Source organism: Protopterus annectens, chromosome 3.part0 (assembly GCF_019279795.1).
Source record: "Protopterus annectens isolate FY-2018-M chromosome 3.part0, PAN1.0, whole genome shotgun sequence".
In the NCBI taxonomy this organism is placed as follows: Eukaryota; Metazoa; Chordata; order Ceratodontiformes; family Protopteridae; genus Protopterus; species Protopterus annectens.
Window position 1 is genome coordinate 1,247,243,577 of NC_056731.1, and position 25,147 is coordinate 1,247,268,723.

A 25,147-nucleotide genomic window follows, 5' to 3' on the forward strand; every position below is an offset into this window, starting at 1 on the left:
ACAATTAAATCTAATTAAGTATTATTTTCCTATTGATACTGGAGTCTACTGACTGACTATATCAATGTAGGTATTGTTATAGCATTGGAAAGTGAAGACAAATTTCTAATCTATGAGGAAAAATACAAGTAGTTGAGCAATAAATAAGCAAAGCACCACAGAAGGGTCAATATAGTTTATTAGCTCAGAAGTGCATTTCCTGAAGGTTATTTCTCAAAAATAGCTTGCATCTGCCTTCTTACAGGAATTAATTTCACTTGATTAAATGTACATTTATATTGATAGTTGTGTTTTTGATAGAGACAGAAATGTTTATACAAGCACCAGAAATTTATACTCTGTCTTGACTGAGGCCTTTTTAGTAATGCAATGTATTCTGTTGCAGCTTTTTATTCCTTCATTAATTCTTGGCATGTGCCAAATACACCACATTGACATTCCTTTCTCACAGTTCACACATCTATTCAGGGATGATTTTGTAAACTGGTATTCCATTTTCTGAATGCCCCATGACTACAACAGGTGTCTCTGACACAACTAAGCATAGGCTGTCAATGTTCAGTGTTATTTTTTTGTGTTGACTTTTGCTGTGCTATGTCAACACAATAGTCAAGTCTTGCATAACTAAGACTTAATTAGACATTCACTGTAAATAGCTCAGATTAATTTTCCAACAAACCTAAGAATTTTCTGCAAATACATGAACATCAGCTCATTTGATTAGCTATACATATACTTATTCATTTTTACTTATGCATTCTGCAATTCTGCTTCATTTAATAATTTGTATTTAAATGAACTTTCTGGATAAAGTGTCCTGTTGGAGCAGTACTCTCTTGTCATCAATTCAAATACAATGCAAAAGAAAGTCAATTGAGTGTCAGTGCTTTGGCAATTGTCTCCTACAGAATAATTAGTACTTGCTTGAAAATAACTATGCCTGCCATATAAGTGGAAAAGTCCTGTTAGTGAAACATTTGTCTCTCTCCCTGTGGTGTCTAATAAACATCTTCCCCTGTATTACACCTCTAATGCTACAGACAATCAAATGTTAAATTGTTAAAGTAGAGCACATAATTGCTGTATGTAAAGCAGATAATTGCTGTAAATGCCATTTAATCCCGCAAGGAAAAGTTTAACAGGAAAATATGAAGTGGCCACAGTATAATAAAAGAGAATTGTATTGATTGCAGTATATCGATGTTAATCCCAAGAATAAGTTAGTGACAGACTTTTGCATGCATAGCTAAAGATTTACTTAGATATTTTATTTAAACGTAAAATGAAATACATTGTGTGAATAAAACACTTATGTATTTAATATTTTATAACTCAAATTAATTGTGCAAATTAGCCATGGATGCAGTAACTGACATTTTTGACTCAAGCGCCTCAACTTTTTTCACCAAACCTACTTTAGTTTCCAATTATACTTTTTATTCTGAAACTGCTCTTCTTCCTCAATTTACTGGTGCCACATTAGTGGTTCTAGCTGCATTGATGACAACAGCCGCAGTTTTGATAACATTTGGAAATGCTTTGATTTTCCTTGCCTTTGTGGTAGATGAAAGGCTTAGAACACAGAGTAACCTGTATCTTCTGAGCTTGGCTGTATGTGACTTTTGCATAGGTAAGTCACAGTTATTTTCATTTAGAATTAATTTCTTTAAACTACAAGTAGCTGGCTACATACTTCAGTGAAGAACTACTGACACTTGAGTGAAAGAATTTAAGTTAGATTTTAACAGTTTTTATCAAAACGACATAACAGCACTTGTTTCTTGGATTTGGGTCCTGGGGTACTTTCATTGTGGTGTGTGCATGTGTGTGTGTGTGTGTGTGTGTGTGTGTGTGTGTGTGTGTGTGTGTGTGTGTGTGTGTGTGTGTGTGTGTAAAACAGTATGAAGTCAAGAAAAAGTGCATGAGCTGTTCTTTAACATATGATTCTGTAACTCAAAATTAATCAGACTTCACCTCTATATTTAGTTGTATCAACCATAAAATATTGTTAATATGTTTTATAACTTCCATGTTATTTAACTATAACTATATATTGTAATGAATAATAACTGTTATTCCAAAACAACACCTTGTGGAAACAAAAAAATTATTTTTCTATTTCCAATTTTTTTCAGGAAAATATACAGAAACATGAAATATGACAACATCTGAAAAATAAATAAATTTGCATCATTATCTCCATTCTAAATTCACAGAAAATTGTGCTGGAGCTGTAATAGATTGTTTTACTTATTGTCCACAAACCTATTAAATCTGCTGGGCATTGTCTGTATTCGTACCATGTTGCTAAGGCCTGGAACTCTTTATCTCTAACCATTATGTCACATCCTTCAAAACCATTCTGAAAGACTCCCTAGCAAAAAACTGCCTCTGTTCATGTTCAAAACCAGGATAAACTAAATCCCTAAATGTGAACAAGTAGCTATTCATATCTTACATCTCCCTAGTCTCCCTTCTTCACTCACTTCCTTACTTCAATCAATTTCTCTCCCATGGCTTTCTATCTAAATATACCATAAGCCTGTTTTCATCTTATTTCATATCACAGTCACTGTATTACACTAACTTACCTTTAATTTCTCTATAAATTGGTTAAAATTTCTGTAACAATTAAATCATTGTCATATAACTTGCATCTACTCTTAACCAATGTTTTCATATATTGTGTAATTTTGTATAATTATTTAAATTGTACTTGTTGTATTATTTTTAAAGACAGTAAAATTTTTATTCTTAAAATGTTTTGTAATAGTTTGGAACTTTTTCCCCAGGCCGCTGCTGAAAATAGGCTCCTAACCAATAGGACTTTCTTGGTAATCAAATGTCAATAAATAAATAAATAGAAAATGCCTCAGTAGGCTCTTAAATGAGAAAATAAATACATATATGAACACACAATACTGATCTGCTGCTGTTAATGGCACAATGCCAAACAATAGCTACAGTCTGAAAACATCCAGCATGTAGTGCTTGAAAAAGTCACATTTGGTCAAAGACTGCATCCTGGTTTGCCTTTGGTACTGACAGAAGAATGCATGTTTTTTTTTTAAACTTGGATTGACTTGACTTTTGCACTGATTGCAGTATACAGTGTTATGTCTCATGAATGACCACATTTAAATTATGTTGAATGCAAGTATCATATCTACAGTTTGATATAAATGAAGTATCTGTTCCCAAAATTTAATTGTGATGTTTTTGCTTGAGATCCCATGAACATTCAAAGTTTTGATGATGAAGCAGTCACTCTTCAAGAAAAAAATAGCTGACTGATCGTGCTCCTTCCTGTCCTATTAGCTGTTATGATATTGTGCAGATTTACAGGAGATTGAAACTCATGGCATTTTTTTAATTAAATATTGGGTTAAATATTGGACTTTCTAAATTAACCGTAGGTGTGAGAGAGCATGAATGTGTGTTACGGAAGAAAAAAATGAGGCAGGGCTAGGCACCCAGCAGTGTGAACATTGGCCCTCTGTGATTCTCGCTGTTAAAGTGACACCCTGATCTCGTGTACAAAAATGGGAATAAAGGGGTATGGACAGATGAATGAATAGATTATCTTTCCTTACTTTTTGTGTGGCCTTTCTGAAGTTGAGAATGCCCACATATCAGTCTGTAAATGAAAATCAGCAGTGATTTTTAACACGTCTTTTCCACTTCCTTCACCTACCATTTTCACTTCTCTGCCAATGTCTTCCCTATTTCCTGTTCTGGAGATGTCTGCCTCACTTCTGTTATATCTGGCACTTTACATATTGATGGGAGCACTGCCGTGTCATTCCCTCCAGTAGAGCTCTTTTGAGTGTGTACCTTTAACTCCCAGTGGGTGTGGCTTCAGCCTTTAAAAAATGAAGTTATCACCTTACAGTTCTAACAAATACTAATTGACAGAGGTCATATATCAATACAGTTCTGTTTGCCATCATGTATGCTTGAAGAAAAAATAGTCTGATACCTTGTATGTAGCATGGTTTTGGAATTATTAATGCAGATATGAACAGGCTATATTCGACGCCTAGAGGCGCAGTAGGAGGCAACTGCAGAAATGCCTGGAGACGTCACTCGGCTATTCCTCTGCATTGTATCTATGGTCTCTGTCATATGCTCGACTATAATCTATCATCAGAACATAGCTTGTGTTAATGATTAAACTCAAATTTTGGGTGGAAATTTATAAATGAATAAATGAAAAATCAGAATTGTAGTTATATTTTTTATGAAGGACTTTAAAAACTGTAGTTGCAGCCAGTCCAGAGTGTCAAATGACAGCACCTAGCCTGGCATTTAAGAACCAGTTCATACCTTTACCAACTGTTGGTATCCCATCTGAATACATAGAAATGTGCAACACATGTCCACCTGTATAACTGTGTAAGGGCCCATATGTATATTGTAGTAACTAATGCTTATGCAATGAAATATCCAGAGGCAGTACCCATATAAAGAGCCAATACAAAGACTATACCAAAGGAACTAGCACTACTTTTCCCAGGACAGAAATTCTATACAAGTTCTCACTGATGAAGTAACCCTAATCATGTCCAGAGTACTGCAAGAAATCTGTCATTTTGTGTAAGTAAAACCACTAAGGACATGTGTATATCACCCTCAAACAAGTAAGCTAGCTGAGTGCTTTAGTAAAATTTTAAAAGTATGTTCCAGAAGGCTACAGAGACGGAAAGGGGAAACTGGGTGAACTGTTTCATATGCTGTCTTTGTTACGATAGACACAACCCAAGCTTAAGCGTGATTCACAGTTTGAGATTTTATATGACAAACAACCTGAGACTTGTTAGAAACATGAGAGAGGAGGAAAAGGAAAATGCCACCATTAGAACTGTGATAGAGTATTTTTCTGATCTACATGACTGGTTAACACCTGTAATTCCTATATTTCTATATCAAAAGAACTTAGTGAGAGAGTGCACAGGTATTGCAACAGATACCAATTAGAACAACAATTTTTGTCTCATAGAATTCAAACCAGGAAAAGCAGTACTTCTGTTAGCATCTGCTGTTGAAAACTGGTTAATTGAAAAGTAGCAAATGGTAAGTTTATAGAATTATAAGAAGAGACAGATAGGGAAAAGAAAAAAAAAAAAGAACTGTTGTATTATGTAAATGTTCCAAAGCCTTGGAGAGAAACTGAAGTTTTTGTTGTATGTTTGCAGAATGTAAGACCCCACAGCATGTACTGAAATTAAATTAGAGAAAAAATTATCTACATTTCAAAAACAGGAACAAAAATGTATTTTTTTTCTCAGAAATTAGGACAGTTTCTCAGAGTTGTCTGATAGAACGAGTTTAATACAACACAATATAGAAACTGTGCCTAGCAGATAAATATATCTGATACCATAGCTCGTACCAGAATCCCAACACCCAACAGTCAGGGAAGGGGTGCAGAAAATGATTAAAATAAGATCAAAGAACAACTCCAAAGTGAGTGGAACAATCACATTTTACTGATCCCCAATCCTAAGAGATATATAGGGTTTTAAAATGACTTTAAAATTTTAAATAGCATGTTTAAATGGTATTCATATCTCATGCTTAGATGTACATAGATTCATAGGTTCATAGGATGATACTAGGCTATTGGCCCAGAGGCCCTTATAAGCCTAGCCAAGAATTTCACTCATGTTCCATTGAAGCCAACACCTGTTTCCCCTGTCCAGCAGGGACACAGGTAGGATCCCGAGGGTGTATTTTCTGTTTCCTGTCCAGTCGTCCAGGTTCCTCTTAAAGAGGGCTAGAGAGGCACTCTGCTTGACATGGAGAGGGAGTCTAATACACAGATGGGGGAGTCTATGGGACACAAATCTATGCCCCCAACAAGTTCTATTAATGTCACAGACCAGGTTAAGGCCTTGTGTGCATGTTGCACAAGTGGAGTTTGAGTTACGGATATGCAGATAATCCATCAAGGCTGGGTCTGAGATAGCCTTGTATGGCAGACACAGGTCACCTCTGAGCAGTGTGTATGAGACTGAGTAAAGGGACAAGGTTTTAGCCTATCTGTATAGAATAGGTGTTTGAGATCCTGGATTTTCCTTGTCATTAACCTCTGTGGTCTCTCCAGCTGCTGCATGTGCTTGGCAAAGTATATGCTGAAGGGGGCACTGTACTCGATAATGGGTCTGATAAGGGAGGAGTAAAGGGATGTTATGACCTCCTTGTTCCTGGATGAAATACACTTATTTATGAGGTGGCCATGTAGAAAGCCTTCTGTACAACTGAGGCAACGTGGTAGTCAAAAGTCAGGTTGCTATCAACCTGGGTGCCCAAGTCCCTCACAACTGATTGCATGCTTAGTACTTTGTTATTAATGTGATAATTAGTGGGGATGCCATTTTCCTCAAAGGGAATAATGATGCATTTCTTGGCATTCAGTTTGAGGCCATACTTCTGGCACTAGTCATTAGTTTGGGTAAGGCCCTCTTGGAAGATGTTCATATCACTAGGGGAATTTAAGACAGCACCCAGCCTGCAGTCACTTGCAGACTTGGTCAGTCACAGACTACTGGTTTTGGCTTGCACCTCAGAAAAGTATATCCCAAACAGTAGAGGCACCAAGATTGATGCTTGTGGTACACTGCTCAATACAGGTCTACTACTAGAGGTGGCTTCCCCTATTTTGATTGAGTGGGTTCTATTGGTGAGCAAATTAGCTACCCATCTGGTAACATAAGGATTGATTCCTAGCTTTGGCTAAGTCAAGGTAGGCAGTGTGCACCATCTTACCCTCGTCCATGGCTTTGGTGACTGTTTTGAAGAAGTCAACCAAGTTTAACAGGCATGATCTCCCTTTGACAAAACCAAATGTGTGGGGTCAAGCATTTGGAGTTTGCCAATGTCTTTGTTTAATAGGTCCATGATAATGCATCCATGGCCTTGCAGATCAGGCTAGTTAAGCTGATGGATCTATAATTGCCTGGGTCAGTGGAAACTCCACCTTTGTGTACAGGGATGGCAGTGGCTGTCTTCCATTCATCTGGGTTGAAGCTGGTACTCAGGCTTTGGTTGAATAGGGTGACTAATGGAACTGAGAGCTCATGCCTGAGTTCATGTAGGATACCACCAGAGATGTTATTGGGTCCCATAGAGACTGTATTTTTTTGCCTTTGAGAGGGCATTAAATACTTACTCCCTGGTGATGAGGGGAGGGGTTCAGGTGCTGGGGATGTCCTGGTTTACTGATGGGGGCAGGGGGGTGAAGTCTTCACCAAACCTGCCTGCCAGCAGGTTGGTTCTATCTATGGTGTTTGTGTATGTGGTGTTATTGACCACTAGTTCAGAGCAGATTTGGGTGTTACCTTTTAGATTATGGACATATGTGAAGAAGGCCTTGTGATTGCCTTTAGTGGATTTGGCCAATTTGGATTCAAGGTTGGCCTTAGAGGATTTCACCAGTGACCTTATTTGCTTGTTCAGACAAAGGAGAGATTGCTTCCAACTTGGCACCTGCTCCTTGGTCCTGGACGGCAATATTTTTCCTTTTACTATAGAATTTGTTTATTGTCGCTGTCCACCAGACAGATTTACTCTTCCTTGAGGAAGATGATTTGGTCCTGTCAGGTATTGCTTAGTCCAAACAGCTATGTAGGTGCTCATATAGTTTTTTGATGTAGACTTGACATTAGTGCTAGTTCCAACTGAGGGAATGGTGGCTGTAAAGCTGCTTATACCTGCTCTGAGGTAATTGTAGTCAGCTTTGGAAAAGTTTTTTTGTTTGACCCTGACATGGGGGGGGGGGGTGACTTCAAAAGTGATTGCTTTATGGTTGGATCTTACCAAGGAGGATGACACTGTAGGGCTGCTACAGTGGTTACTCATGTTGATTACGACCAGGTCCAGGATATTTGCACCTCTCGTAGGGCTGTCAACCAGCTGATCCAATGCATTGGCATTAACGAAGTCAAGAAATCTCTAGGCATTCATGTTTGGATGAGAATAGGTCTTCCACTCTATGGTTGCGTAGTTAAAGTGATCCAGAATCAGGGTAGAGGGTTGAATCTTGATGGATTCAAGTAAGTCGAGGTAGATGGAGTGAGCATCATGAATCATGGTTGGGGGTCTGTAGCTAGGTATGATTTGAATAGTTGTTTTGTCAACAGTTAACTGCACTTGGAGTGTCTCCTGTGCATCATACCATTTAACTAGCCTGTAGGTGTGTATGTCTTTGATAAATATTGAAACTCCACCTCTTTTGACTTTGTAGCTCCTGTTTGTGGTCTGAAAGTATGGTAGGATGAGTTACCTCATAAGGCTGCAGTGCTCTTCACAGATTTGAACCAGGTCTGAGTGACTGCACAAATGTCAGCATCCTCCAGGATGGGGAATACTTGCAATGAGTGCAGTTTCATGCTATGCAGTATATGATTTAAATAAACAGACCCCTGTCACCATTCCTTAGTCTGATATAGAAGACTCTAAAATCTCATACCAAACAAGTAGCAGCCTATTTGGATGACATTGTAATCTTCTCCAAACACTGGGGATGTCATCTTCTTAAAGTCAAAGTTGTTTTGTATTTCTTCTACCATGCTGGGTTGACAGCTATCCCAGTGAAGTGAAAGTTACACTGGCGTTAGCAAAAGTTCTAAACTGTTAACGTGCTGGTTGCAATAATCCAGGAATTAATTCCCCTCAACTTCTATTCCCACCTATGTGACTTTGAGAAGACTGCACATCTAGTAATAACCTATGAACCCAGTTAAGCATGGCAGAAGCCAATTATTTGGGCTATATAATAGGCAGAGGGATTGTGAAACCCCAGACTGAGAAGATAAGGCAGTTCAGCACTGGCTTACACTCACTACAGAAATGTAGGTTAAGGTGTTTTTAGGCTTGGTGAGCTATTATAATAAATTTGTCCCTAACTAATGATACATCTACTGGCAAGGTTCCTCTGAAAATTAAATGGGCAAATGAGGTTGAACAGGCCTTAAGAAAACTGCAAATGTTGCTCTGTTTGGAAGCTGTATTGGTAGCCCCTTTTTCCTCCTAACAGTTCACGGTACATACCAAAACTATGAAGTGAGCATCAGTTTAGCATTATCTCATGTAGTGGAAGGTAAGGAACATACTGCCTCTTAGATCAACTGAAAGCACAACAATTGGAAGCAATATTCCACAACAGCAATCAAGTGGGGCCTGACCATTCTCAAATATTACATACTAGAGAATTTACACTGGTTAGAGACCATGTTCCTCTTTGATACCTTTGTAGAAAGCAGACCAGTAATTCCAAACAGTCCCCCAGTGCATTAGCTCTCCAGCCATACAATTGTAGTAAACAACATTCAGGCTGCAGTTACATTAACTTCAGCAGGATGTCATAGATGCACAGCACCTTCATCAGACAAATACCTCTGGCTGCAGGGGCTGTTGAGCATGGAAAATACTACAGGATGAAGAAAGAGTGGGTAGAGAGGCAAAACTCAACAATAAACAACATCTTATGGGAAATACGAGGGAAACTGAATGAGGTAGATGCCTGATGCCAGTTTTCCTGAATCCTGGGTGAAAAACAGATTGCTCAAGGTGTCTTTATGGAAATTAAGTCTAAATGGAGGATCCAGGCTAAACATTATCCCTGCAGTATGAAGTTGGGAAGATCTCCCTGCAACCTGAAAAGGCATGCCTCTCAATCTCTTAGAGCAGGAAACCTGGGCAAAGCCATAAATAATAGTGGGGCAAAGGCCCCAAAATAGGGACAGTTTTTGAATATTGCTCTTACAAACTTAGAAAAGTGATAGAATAATGGGTTTTGCATTAGCATGAATTTTCTGAAGGGTATGAAGTCCGAAACTCATATGTCTGTCATTATTTTCTGACTTCAATCTTTAATTAAGCACCAATAATTTAACAGATTTTAATTAAAAGCAGACCAAAAATTATGCAAAAATATGGATAGTCTGCAAAAATGTGTATTGTTGAGAGGTATGTGAACAAGAAAGTCACTGTTGAGTGGATCTTTTCAAATTTTTTGTTTATTAAAACATATTAAGTGCTTGCAAACTGTATCAGAGACTAGATATTGATTTATTGCTTTCAATATTATTACTCTCTGATATCTATCTACACACACACACACACACACACACACACACACACACACACACACACACACACACACACACACACACACACACACACACACACACACACACACACACATATATATATCGATATAGATGTGGGTAAATTGCTAAAATACACGTATACTCATTTGCCTGATGTATAATTCACCTAAACAAACCTACCTAACCAGAGCAGCTCGACAGCACATGTTTGTGAAACTATTTGCTCTAAACACAATCCCCCAGATTCACTATGCTTCCGTGCAGGACTAGCTTAGTCCTGCATGTAAGTGGTCGCTTAGAAGCAGGACGGCAGCGCACCATGCATATCAATGAAGGTGCGCTGCCTGAGCTCCTTAATGGACACGGAGCATATATGAGTGCAGGGGGCATGTCTGAGAGCAGAGTTCTCAGAATATACATGCCCCTGCAATCAAGAACAGCAGTTTAGGAATAAGAAAGAGTGAGACCACTCATAGATGTTCACATCCCCCCAGCAACACCCCCCAAGGTTTTAAGAGCAATAGTTAAAACATGAAATATAAAGAAGCTTTTTTTTTTTATGAAACAGATACAATTTGACCATAGGTGCACGGGTTTGCCCATCGCTTAGCTATGTGTAATGCAGCTTAAATGGCACAAGAGGATAATAATCAGAATATACGCAAATGAAGCAAGTACTGCAGTAGTGTAGTGGGCAGCACATTCACCTTACGAGCAGTTATTCCCAGTTCGAGTCCTACTCCAATACATTCTATTTTCCATGTCAAATCACTTTATGACCAATATTTTTTGTTGCATAACCTACTAAATAACATATATTTATGAAATGGAGTACTGCATTAAATGCTGATGTGAGGTGTTATTGTCATAATGTTGTAAAATACACAGATAATCACAAGTGCCCCATACAGCATATGTACACAGGAATCAGGGATACAAATCGAAGGTACAAAGTGTAATGAATGATAAATCCATAGAGTTTCCAACTCCACCACCTTCCCAAGAACCATTTGACATTACTATCTAAATTAGTGTGGTGGTAAGCGGGAGTAAGCATTATTAAGCAAGAGTCAGTATACTTAAGCAGTAGTAAGTGGGTTTAAGACCGTTTGTGTGGGGGTAAGCAATGCGCACACAGGTTAAGCAATATTGAAGCTAACTCTCTGTAAGCATATTTAACCGGAGGTTAACATTGCTTATCTTCACGCAAACCCACGCAAACCCACTTACAATTGCTTAAAAGTGTCTTAATCACTCTGTATACAACAGCCGCTGTTCTGGTCAGAAACAAAATAAACAGCCCTTGCAGTTCTTGAACCCAGGACCCAGTACACTGTAGTCACAGGAGTTAACCACTAAGCCATCACAGCAATATATAAGACTGAGGTATCACCAAACAGATCCTCACTATAGGAATATTAAACTTAACATGTGAAAGGAATGTATATACAGGTTTATGTTATATAACCTACTACATAACATACATATGTTAACTGGAGTACTGCATTAAGTCCAGATGTGAGGTGTCATTTGATAAAGTGTTGAAATCTCCTAATAAACACAAGGACCCCATACAGTGAATAGTATGCAAATTAAAATTTAACTAACGCCAAGATTTGCACAGCCCTGCTTACTAGGTGTAAGCAATGTGTAGGCCAGCTAAATCAGTTTACCCATTGGTATACCCCTTTAAGCAATGCCAGCCTTAGGTAGCAGGTTTGCCATAGCTTAGCATTTTCAAAACAGTACAATCATGGCAAGGTGTGAGAAATCAGCCGTATGTAAACCCCACAGGTGGGAATACATCTCATAACTGGTTGCAGCTTCCTCCTGTAGGCACTATGACTGGTATTGGAGAGGGTGTGCACTTCCAGGTGCAGCGCTAGGGCATCTAGTAGTCAGGAGTCATGGCAGGACTCCTTGTGTAAGACCATGACCAGAGACTGCTGCAGGACCAGTACCAGGGTTCCCAATACAAAGAAGAAGCCTGGGACCATCTCGTCCGTGACCTCACCAGTGCCACTGGTGTACCCCGAACTGGTGAGCAGGTCAGGCAACACTATGCTGACCTGAAGTGGAGAAAGGGGGATCTCTTGGATCAATGGATCCAAGAGGCTAGGAGGACAGGGGATGTCCCAGCAGTGTGTATCAGTCAACTAGCTGTTTAATAATTGCCAGCTCATGTATATTATGGATAGGTATGGCTAAATATTCCTCTTATGTCTTTCACTGTGGCAGATTTGCAGGCTGTGAACCAGGGAATCCCATGCCTGTAGTTTGCAGCGGTTGCAACACAAGGCAGGTTAGTAATACTCTTGCATCTACTGTCATAGGAAATAAATCTAAAAGTAGTAGTAAGTTAATTGCCTGTGTAAAACCTCTATTGTTTAATGCATGTACTGCATACACTAGAAAATATGGCAGGAAGAATCTCATATAGGTTGTATTCAAATAAAAGCATAATAGCCTGACAATAAAGGTCTAACTGCTGGGCTGCATGTGTTTACTCTGGTATCATATGGTAATGTAGAGTTGCAATCTCTTAATAGTACTGTTGTATTAAGCACTGTTACCCACACTGTGCTACATAAATAAAATGTGTACGAATATCTGTATATGACTGTTGTAGTCCCAAGAGGTCATATAGTACAACTGAGAGAAACTTAAACAGAAAACAGTGAAAAACAGACAACATAATCCAAATTGCAAACTCAACTGAGATGTGAACTGTTGTATATTTAGCACACACAGCCATGGTTCGAATCCTGGGAGTGGTAGTAGACTGTATGCAGAATCATACCCCACAACTGTACAGATATGTCCAGAATGTCCAGTAAATTGGCCCATATCTGCTGCCTGTCACCCTGCCCCCCTGGCGAATCAGTGGGATGATCCCAGACCTTTAAGCAGCAAATAAGAAATACAACTGATTGTCAGATATCTACAGGAACAAACCTTTCACTCTAGAAACTTCCCAAAATGTTATGGAAGTAATAAGCCAAGTATGTCCCATCTCCACCCCCATGTTGTCAAGCTGTGACCAGAGTGTGTGCAGTTAAAAAGTGAGACATATGTGCATAATACCAACGTGGAATCTGGTAATATATGGGGCAACATTCAGGTAGTGCTAACAAACATTGCCCCCACAGGTCTGTCAGTTACGAAAACTGTGCCTAGAAATAAAAGATTGATATCCTGTACTGGTACTGTTTACTCTGGTATTGTATGGCATTGTTAGTGTCGCAGTTGCTCTGAATAATAAGGTATTACTCATCACTGTCACCCACACTGTGCTACATAATAAAACTGATTAGGAAATCCTGTATAAGAGTGTTGTAATTACAAGGTCAGAATTTAAAACCACAGGAGAATTATAGACAGAAATCAGACAAGAGATACACAGCAATAGCTATATAGCACACTCAACTGTGATGGACAGTGTTTTATTTTTAGCAGACACAGCCATGATTCGAATCCTGGGAGTGGTAGTAAGCTGTATGCAGAATCATACCCCACAAGTGTACAACAATGTCCGGAATGTCCAGTTAATCGGCCTATATCTGCCGGCTGTTACCCTGTCCCCCTGGCATATAAGTGTGCTAATCTCTGACATGTAGGCAGTATTTCATGTCATATAACTGACTGTCAGGCCTGTACATGTTTGGAAAATGTCAATGAAAACAAACCTGTCACTGTACAATTCACCAAATGTTTAAGAGGGCAATAGTCAAAATATGTCCCGGTTCACCTGCATGTGGTCAAGACATACCCAGAGTGTGTGCAATAAGAGATGAACAGGTATGTGCATAACATCAACCTGGCATCTGGGAATATGTGTAGAAACAGGCAGTATTAACAAACAATACCTCCACAGGCATACCAGGTAAGAGGTGCATACTGCAGGTAAAACTCAGTTCATGTGTATATTGTCTACATCCATACCACTGTCCAAACTAAGGCCATAGGGTAGTGTATTAATACCTGTAGGGTAGAGTTCACACCACTGACTAAGAAAGTAATGAGAACTACAGGAATATACTAGCTGTTAATTGACATCCCCCCACCATATCTGCAACAATAAACTAAATACACAACTCAATCGGTATGTGCTGCATTAAATCTACTGTTGGGACATATGTCTTATTGTTTGATAAATATGTAAATTTGTTTCTATGCATGTGCTATGTCGAAATACTCCCACACTGGTGGCATGCTGACATCAATGTGCCTGCATGCTGTCGTAATGGCCACTGTGGATGCATAGATGCATGTGTTCTGTTTGCTATGCAACTGTTCCATATCTGGTGTTTTGGATTAATGGGAATATCTATGCATGCTGTTATACCTAATTTTGGAATGTGTTGACTATTACTAACCAACATATGTTGTAAAATTTAAACACCATAGCATATTTGGGAAGGAAGGTCCCAGTGGGCACCTTTCCCACCTCAGGTGGTCATGGCACCGGGCACCAACACGTCTGGGGGCCACCCTGGGACCTCCTCGTCCAGTGGTCCTGCACCACCTTTGGGTGGAACTGCATCAGGGGATAGGGCTTGTCCCTCCTGGGAGCAGGCGCAGACAGGACACTGTCACCTAATGCCAGGTCCTGGGCGTGGTGCGTAGCGAGCCCACAGGGAGTTTGGAGATCTGCTACACCAGCTTGAGGGCCACGTGTCACAACTAGAGTTTTGGCCTGGCCCTCCTACTCAATCCCCAGCACAGCCACCTTTGGGGCTGTGAAGGTGCAGTGGTGACTGCCCATGGGTGGGGACATCAGTCCCACTGTTTCCACTAGAGGGCTCATGGGCTTCCGATTTCCAAATGCCCTTCCCCATCAAGGTTTGTACCTCCCACATATGTCATATACTGCCACTGTATGCTGTCTTGTCTGTCTTGTCTGTTATCCTACCCAACCTACCTCCGCAAACATACCTACTATCCCTCCCCAACATCCCACTCTCAAATGAAAAAAAAGGGCAATCTGTTCCCAAAAAAAATCTCACCCCATACATAGCTGTCCATTTTGCACATGTCCACTGGCCACATGTAATCTAGTCTAATTGGTTTCACAACATATTATTGTTGTCCTCACACATCTCTCAGGAGTTTGAGTGTCCAAATCTATCTCCAAATTCAATGTATATGCACAGTTGTTGTTGTAGAAGAAATGGGCAGCTATGGACCTTCCCTACACCCATCCTGCACATTCCTAGCTATTTTCCCTACTGTCTTTCCCTCTTTGTGCCCCTTTTTCACCATTTTCCTATCAACCCTTTTTCATTTCTTTTAAAAAAATTAGTGCAGGAGTAAGTGGGAGCAAGCAGTTTTAAGCAGCAGTAAGTGGGTTTAACCCAGTTTGCGTGGGGGTAAGCAATGCCTACACAGGTTAAGCAATTGAGAAGCTAAATCAGTGTTAGATATTAAATATGCTGAAAGAAAAAGCTTGCTTAAATGCAGAAACAGAGTTTAGTAATATGTGATCAGCAACCATACTAAATGACTGTGGCTTAAAAAAATAAGGAACTTGCTTATGAGTGTATTACACACACACATCAAGAAAGCTGAACTTCTTACAGACATGACAAGAATGTAATCTGCTTTCACTGGACAACAGGACATGCTTTTCTAAGAAAGTTTAAAAATGTGCTTTTCTAATCCACAAGGCGTTTTCTTGAAGACAGTTTACTTATCAGCATTTGCACAAGAACAGATGTGTTAGCATTTCGTCATCAAGGCAGTATCTTTCCAAAACCTAGAGGGTGTGAGTTTAACTAAAATATGTATAAAAAGTCTGTATTAAATCTAGTTGTTAGGGGTATGGTAGGGACACATTTGGTGTTCTGAGGTAAATGTTATATCTCTCACATCATCTGTACTATATGAGAAGTAAAGTTGGAACAGTACTTTTAAGCTGCAACATTTGTCCGGTTTGGTTTATTATAAAAGTTATTGGTTACTGCTCTTAAAGTCAGATGCTGTATCAGTGTATATTCTGCAAGTTTCTGTATGCAACAGACTGTGAATGCAATTATAACCAGACTTTGATTCTAGCCAGCAAGACTGAGTGTCTTAAGAAGACTTCAAATCCCACAGCAAGAGCAAGCAGTAAGCAGCAGTAAGCAAAAAGAGAGCTCAATATATTTTTTCAATGGCAAGCCAGCTGAGTGACTAGCACCATATAATTTTTCAATGGCAAGCTAGCCTGCATTTGAACCTAAAATCTGCGTTTGAACCTAATATCTGCATTTGAACCTATAATCTGCATTCAACCACAGGGGGAGTGATGGTAAGCCCTGCAGAGGGTTACTTCAGTTAAATTGCAGTAACTAACATTTGTACATATGTGTCAATTCTGAACAGAAGTATTCCAGTTTATGCAGCTTGCAGTAGTAAAGTTTTTTAGACGTCTACATCTGGAGTGAGACAGAAGTTCCAGTCGCAGTGCCATAATTTCGCTAAGAAAAGGGGGATGTCCACTAGCCCGACAGTCCACTGCCTGTTGTGCTTTCCCAGCTTCTCAAGTGACTTTGAAAACTTTCCAGCCATCTGCAACAACAGCCTGATCACCTGTTTTCTTGCTCACTGGTAAGACTTTTTTTCTACGTCACATTTTTTAGTATGGTTGCTATTCGATAGTTTGGATGTTTAATTAGACAGTATGGAAAGTAAATTGCAATCTTGGTATACACAGCACATTAGTAAATGTAAAACCTTAGTAGGGCAGGTTGATAGTAAGGCATTATGCAAATATATTACAATATTTAACTGGTATCTCAAAGAAAACCATGTGAAATATGACAAATGTTTATTGTGTGATCCAACAAAAACTGCGTTTTGTGTATTATGTCATAAAAAAGTATTACATGATGTTGCTAAAACAATAGACTGTGAAGACAGATCTGTTCATAATAAAAAAAATAACTAAGGCTAAAGTGTTTCTATTATATTCAGATGTTAAACAGTTATGTCCTGTCACCACATGTGAGTCAAATCAGTTACTGATAGAACCCTTAGTACATTTTGTTACAAAAAAAATGTAGTAAACTTCTAAAAAAGAGACACAATGAGTTCAGGAAGTTTAGACAAGTTATACAAACATTTTTTCAAAAGTGCATAGGAGTTTCAGATTCAGCAGAACAGGTTCCTGAGACATATCAGGCAGACCATGAGGAGACTCTTAAACAGTTACAAGATGAAGAAAATAGATTAGCTGAACTGACAAAGAGACTGACTTCCTTCATACATTGGGAAACAGTAGGAAACTACAGCTGATCTGTGCAAAAGAAATATATTTTATAACATTTTTATGTTTTGAAAATGGTTAAGCTTACATGGTAGGATGGTAAAATACAAATCATTCTCAAATGTTTAAAACTTCCATTCAATTAAAGCAAGATATTTATCAGTACTACAGTAAGTAGAGCATATGACTGCCATTCTCATAGCATAGTCTAAAGGTAAACAAAACAGTTCTTGTATATAAAAATTAAATAAAAATAGTTAATAAGAGTAAAAAGTTAAAGTCACAAGACTGACATGATTGTATAAAGATATGCAGATACAAGACAGACATGCTTGTATGTTATTTTCATCTAGAGTACATTTGTTTACAACACACAAGAATAACAGGCAGACAACAGCAAATATAAATAATGTAAATATATAAATGTGTTTGTTAAGCTAATATCTATTTATTTTTTTACATTTTTTTATAATTGTATAGTAACACCACATCAAACAGTTAAAGTTCTGAATTTTAAAAAGAAATAAAATCACAGATGGTATTAGTCAAACAGTCTTTGTAAAATGAATGTCAGAACAGTTAAATAAATAAAAAAATACTGAAATCAAAAGTAAAAAAATATATATGATTAAAGGAAAAATGCTAAAAAGGGTTAACTGAAATGTGAGCTCAGACCTTCCTAAACTGGATGAATAGTTACAGGAAATGTTGAAAAGATAAGATAAGAAACAAGACTGCTAGACAAGTGGCTTGAGTTTTTCTAAAAACTTGTTGTTATTAAAACATAATTGTTAAAATGTTCACATGCAACACTATTTGGTAATTATAATAAAACATCACAATTGTGCATATATGTCACTGATAATAAAAAAAAAAAACCTTAGTTACATCAAGTATAGCCAACAGATGGGTTACATACAGTTTAAATAAAGTATACAGGAGGGTACAAATAACTACTACTAGTAGAAACAGACAGCAAAGGCAACAGAAAAGATGATCATATCAGACAAAGGTCTATAGTTTAATAACCTAATAAAGTAAATGTATAACCAAAGTGTTGGGCTGACATATATTATAAAGCAGATATACAATACTGCAGTTCTGCAGGGGGAGGGGTACTTTATCAGTTTTACACACTGTGTGAGCAGTATGTGTTGCAAAAGGGTCTGAAATAAAGCCACAGAGCAGAAATAATATATCGTTCCTTCTTAACAATACTGTTTCAGGGGGAGGGAAAAACAGGTATTAGTGCATTAGAAATATTGGTAAACAGATTAAACCTGACAGGATAAGATATTTTACAAGTTGTTAATAGCTATCATAATGGTCATTGTATTGTTTAGTATTAAATTGTATTTACAACCTGTTAAACTGTAAAGTTATACAAGAGATAGTTTAAAAAAAAACAAGAGATGGCTTGAAATTGATTACAGCTATACAAGACAGAGTAAAGATATGTAAAAAACTGAACAAGATTGGACACTATTTTTTAATATGTTTTTGGCAAGAGAATGCTGGTATAAAAAAGCATGACTATTTTTGGCAAGACAACGTTGGTATAAAAAAGCATGAATATTTTTAATTGCTGAGTATGTAGTTTAAAATAACAGGACATATGCATTTGGTGCCAATTCCACTAGATATTTCTAAAGAGACATAAACATTTTCCAAGATTTTGCTTAATATTAATGCTATTAAATTTGTAAGATTAGACTAAATTTACTTTATAGTCTTTGTATGTACAAATACAGAAGAATTTAGTACAAATTAAATTAATGCCTAGCAATGAATATGTATGAAAAACCATGTTTTAAAAAATTGGGTTCAGGATAGCTGCTAAATTGAAATGCATGAATAGCAAACAGTCTGTGTAAATACATACTGTACAGAATACATTGTAATAAGTTTAAAAGTAATTTGTCAAGTTGTAATATCACTGGTTTTACCCCAGTAAAATAATTGCTTTCAAATATTCATTATCTAAGCCCAGTTAAGTACTTTACCAAGATGTTAATGGGCAGTTCAAAGACATGACCACAATGTTATGGTTAAAATGACATTGAAACTGTATATGTTCAGTAGTGTATAAATGCTTGCAGTAGCACATGGTTCTTGTCTCTTATGGTTAATTCAACAAGTTGCAAAGAGTTAATGAAACAGTTCTAAGTCATAAATTAAATTCTGTAATTGCAAAGGAATAAATTAATCAAGTTAAACTAAAGCAGACACAGCTCATAACTGATAAAATAATAACACAGAATGGTCTGCAAAAGAAAAAGTTGTTAAATACATTCAGTTTTGGTAGTAATACTTAATATCATTGTATTAACTATGTAAAATTGCATTTTGATCAAAAGAAGACTAAAAGTTTGTTTCTTGTGTTTTCTATATAATGTGATAAAAAATACATATCAGTATAAAATGGTTTGAGTATGTTTAAAAACAAAGGGAATTGTTAGATATTAAATATGCTGAAAGAAAAAGCTTGCTTAAATGCAGAAACAGAGTTTAGTAATATGTGATCAGCAACCATACTAAATGACTGTGGCTTAAAAAAATAAGGAACTTGCTTATGAGTGTATTATACACACACATCAAGAAAGCTGAACTTCTTACAGACATGACAAGAATGTAATCTGCTTTCACTGGACAACAGGACATGCTTTTCTAAGAAAGTTTAAAAATGTGCTTTTCTAATCCACAAGGCGTTTTCTTGAAGACAGTTTACTTATCAGCATTTGCACAAGAACAGATGTGTTAGCATTTGCGTCATCAAGGCAGTATCTTTCCAAAACCTAGAGGGTGTGAGTTTAACTAAAATATGTATAAAAAGTCTGTATTAAATCTAGTTGTTAGGGGTATGGTAGGGACACATTTAGTATTCTGAGGTAAATGTTATATCTCTCACATCATCTGTACTATATGAGAAGTAAAGTTGGAACAGTACTTTTAAGCTGCAACATTTGTCCGGTTTGGTTTATTATAAAAGTTATTGGTTACTGCTCTTAAAGTCAGATGCTGTATCAGTGTATATTCTGCAAGTTTCTGTATGCAACAGACTGTGAATGCAATTATAACCAGACTTTGATTCCAGCCAGCAAGACTGAGTGTCTTAAGAAGACTTCAAATCCCACAGCAAGAGCAAGTAGTAAGCAGCAGTAAGCAAAAAGAGAGCTCAATATATTTTTTCAATGGCAAGCCAGCTGAGTGACTAGCACCATATAATTTTTCAATGGCAAGCTAGCCTGCATTTGAACCTAATATCTGCGTTTGAACCTAATATCTGCATTTGAACCTATAATCTGCATTCAACCACAGGGGGAGTGATGGTAAGCCCTGCAGAGGGTTACTTCAGTTAAATTGCAGTAACTAACTTTTGTACGTATGTGTCAATTCTGAACAGAAGTATTCCAGTTTATGCAGCTTGCAGTAGTAAAGTTTTTTAGACGTCTACATCTGGAGTGAGACAGAAGTTCCAGTCGCAGTGCCATAATTTCGCTAAGAAAAGGGGGATGTCCACTAGCCCGACAGTCCACTGCCTGTTGTGCTTTCCCAGCTTCTCAAGTGACTTTGAAAACTTTCCAGCCATCTGCAACAACAGCCTGATCACCTGTTTTCTTGCTCACTGGTAAGACTTTTTTTCTACGTCACATTTTTTAGTATGGTTGCTATTCGATAGTTTGGATGTTTAATTAGACAGTATGGAAAGTAAATTGCAATCTTGGTATACACAGCACATTAGTAAATGTAAAACCTTAGTAGGGCAGGCTGATAGTAAGGCATTATGCAAATGTATTACAATATTTAACTGGTATCTCAAAGAAAACCATGTGAAATATGACAAATGTTTATTGTGTGATCCAACAAAAACTGCGTTTTGTGTATTATGTCATAAAAAAGTATTACATGATGTTGCTAAAACAATAGACTGTGAAGACAGATCTGTTCATAATAAAAAAAAATAACTAAGGCTAAAGTGTTTCTATTATATTCAGATGTTAAACAGTTATGTCCTGTCACCACATGTGAGTCAAATCAGTTACTGATAGAACCCTTAGTACATTTTGTTACAAAAAAATGTAGTAAACTTCTAAAAAAGAGACACAATGAGTTCAGGAAGTTTAGACAAGTTATACAAACATTTTTTCAAAAGTGCATAGGAGTTTCAGATTCAGCAGAACAGGTTCCTGAGACATATCAGGCAGACCATGAGGAGACTCTTAAACAGTTACAAGATGAAGAAAATAGATTAGCTGAACTGACAAGAGACTGACTTCCTTCATACATTGGGAAAGAGTAGGAAACTACAGCTGATATGTGCAAAAGAAATATATTTTATAACATTTTTATGTTTTGAAAATGGTTAAGCTTACATGGTAGGATGGTAAAATACAAATCATTCTCAAATGTTTAAAACTTCCATTCAATTAAAGCAAGATATTTATCAGTACTACAGTAAGTAGAGCATATGACTGCCATTCTTAGCATAGTCTAAAGGTAAACAAAACAGTTCTTGTATATAAAAATTAAATAAAAATAGTTAATAAGAGTAAAAAGTTAAAGTCACAAGACTGACATGATTGTATAAAGATATACAGATACAAGACAGACATGCATGTATGTTATTTTCATCTAGAGTACATTTGTTTACAACACACAAGAATAACAGGCAGACAACAGCAAATATAAATAATGTAAATATATAAATGTGTTTGTTAAGCTAATATCTATTTATTTTTTTACATTTTTTTATAATTGTATAGTAACACCACATCAAACAGTTAAAGTTCTGAATTTTAAAAAGAAATAAAATCACAGATGGTATTAGTCAAACAGTCTTTGTAAAATGAATGTCAGAACAGTTAAATAAATAAAAAAATACTGAAATCAAAAGTAAAAAAATATATATGATTAAAGGAAAATGCTAAAAAGGGTTAACTGAAATGTGAGCTCAGACCTTCCTAAACTGGATGAATAGTTACAGGAAATGTTGAAAAGATAAGTTAAGAAACAAGACTGCTAGACAAGTGGCTTGAGTTTTTCTAAAAACTTGTTGTTATTAAAACATACTTGTTAAAATGTTCACATGCAACACTATTTGGTAATTATAATAAAACATCACAATTGTGCATATATGTCACTGATAATAAAAAAAAAAACCTTAGTTACATCAAGTATAGCCAACAGATGGGTTACATACAGTTTAAATAAAGTATACAGGAGGGTACAAATAACTACTACTAGTAGAAACAGACAGCAAAGGCAACAGAAAAGATGATCATATCAGACAAAGGTCTATAGTTTAATAACCTAATAAAGTAAATGTATAACCAAAGTGTTGGGCTGACATATATTATAAAGCAGATATACAATACTGCAGTTCTGCAGGCTGACGGGTACTTTATCAGTTTTACACACTGTGTGAGCAGTATGTGTTGCAAAAGGGTCTGAAATAAAGCCACAGAGCAGAAATAATATATCGTTCCTTCTTAACAATACTGTTTCAGGGAGGGAAAACAGGTATTAGTGCATTAGAAATATTGGTAAACAGATTAAACCTGACAGGATAAGATATTTTACAAGTTGTTAATAGCTATCATAATGGTCATTGTATTGTTTAGTATTAAATTGTATTTACAACCTGTTAAACTGTAAAGTTATACAAGAGATAGTTTAAAAAAAAACAAGAGATGGCTTAAAATTGATTACAGCTATACAAGACAGAGTAAAGATATGTAAAAACTGAACAAGATTGGACACTATTTTTTAATATGTTTTTGGCAAGACAATGCTGGTATAAAAAAGCATGAATATTTTTGGAAAGACAATGTTGGTATAAAAAAGCATGAATATTTTTAATTGCTGAGTATGTAGTTTAAAATAACAGGACATATGCATTTGGTGCCAATTCCACTAGATATTTCTAAAGAGACATAAACATTTTCCAAGATTTTGCTTAATATTAATGCTATTAAATTTGTAAGATTAGACTAAATTTACTTTATAGTCTTTTATGTACAAATACAGAAGAATTTAGTACAAATTAAATTAATGCCTAGCAATGAATATGTATGAAAAACCATGTTTTAAAAAATTGGGTTCAGGATAGCTGCTAAATTGAAATGCATGAATAGCAAACAGTCTGTGTAAATACATACTGTACAGAATACATTGTAATAAGTTTAAAAGTAATTTGTCAAGTTGTAATATCACTGGTTTTACCCCAGTAAAATAATTGCTTTCAAATATTCATTATCTAAGCCCAGTTAAGTACTTTACCAAGATGTTAATGGGCAGTTCAAAGACATGACCACAATGTTATGGTTAAAATGACATTGAAACTGTATATTTTCAGTAGTGTATAAATGCTTGCAGTAGCACATGGTTCTTGTCTCTTATGGTTAATTCAACAAGTTGCAAAGAGTTAATGAAACAGTTCTAAGTCATAAATTAAATTCTGTAATTGCAAAGGAATAAATTAATCAAGTTAAACTAAAGCAGACACAGCTCATAACTGATAAAATAATAACACAGAATGGTCTGCAAAAGAAAAAGTTGTTAAATACATTCAGTTTTGGTAGTAATACTTAATATCATTGTATTAACTATGTAAAATTGCATTTTGATCAAAAGAAGACTAAAAGTTTGTTTCTTGTGTTTTCTATATAATGTGATAAAAAATACATATCAGTATAAAATGGTTTGAGTATGTTTAAAACAAAGGGAATTGTTAGATATTAAATATGCTGAAAGAAAAAGCTTGCTTAAATGCAGAAACAGAGTTTAGTAATATGTGATCAGCAACCATACTAAATGACTGTGGCTTAAAAATAAGGAACTTGCTTATAAGTGTATTATACACACATCAAGAAAGCTGAACTTCTTACAGACATGACAAGAATGTAATCTGCTTTCACTGGACAACAGGACATGCGCTTTTCTAATCCACAAGGCGTTTTCTTGAAGACAGTTTACTTATCAGCATTTGCACAAGAACAGATGTGTTAGCATTTGCGTCATCAAGGCAGTATCTTTCCAAAACCTAGAGGGTGTGAGTTTAACTAAAATATGTATAAAAAGTCTGTATTAAATCTAGTTGTTAGGGGTATGGTAGGGACACATTTAGTATTCTGAGGTAAATGTTATATCTCTCACATCATCTGTACTATATGAGAAGTAAAGTTGGAACAGTACTTTTAAGCTGCAACATTTGTCCGGTTTGGTTTATTATAAAAGTTATTGGTTACTGCTCTTAAAGTCAGATGCTGTATCAGTGTATATTCTGCAAGTTTCTGTATGCAACAGACTGTGAATGCAATTATAACCAGACTTTGATTCCAGCCAGCAAGACTGAGTGTCTTAAGAAGACTTCAAATCCCACAGCAAGAGCAAGCAGTAAGCAGCAGTAAGCAGAGAGAGAGAGAGCTCAATATATTTTTTCAATCAGTATAAAAAACTCTAACTGTAAGTTAGCAGCGCTTACCTCTATGCAAACCTGCTTACAACTGCTTAAAAGTGCCTTCATTATTCTGTATCCAACGGCCCTTGTTCTGCCCAGCACAAAATAAGCAGCCTCTGTGATGCTTGAGCCCAGGACCCAGCACACCATAGTCAAAGTGATTTACCACTAAGCCATGTTAGATATACATAACCCTGATGTTTTCACAAGCATGTCATCCAACACAGTCATTCAGCAGTACAGGAAATGTATTTATACATGTAGATGTATGTGTGTGTGTATATATATTTATATATAAATATATATATATATATATATATATAAATGTAT

The 25,147-nt window shown here is 36.6% G+C and overlaps 1 protein-coding gene across 1 annotated transcript in view; it reads left to right on the forward strand.

The window, feature by feature from the left end:
* Positions 1 to 25,147, forward strand: part of LOC122797034 (histamine H3 receptor-like) — a 406,192-nt gene that overhangs the window by 29,146 nt on the left and 351,899 nt on the right. Inside the window, exon 3 of the mRNA XM_044065806.1 lies at positions 1,355 to 1,630. Coding sequence (XP_043921741.1) covers positions 1,355 to 1,630 — 276 coding nt within the window. The remainder of the gene's footprint in view (positions 1 to 1,354; positions 1,631 to 25,147) is intronic.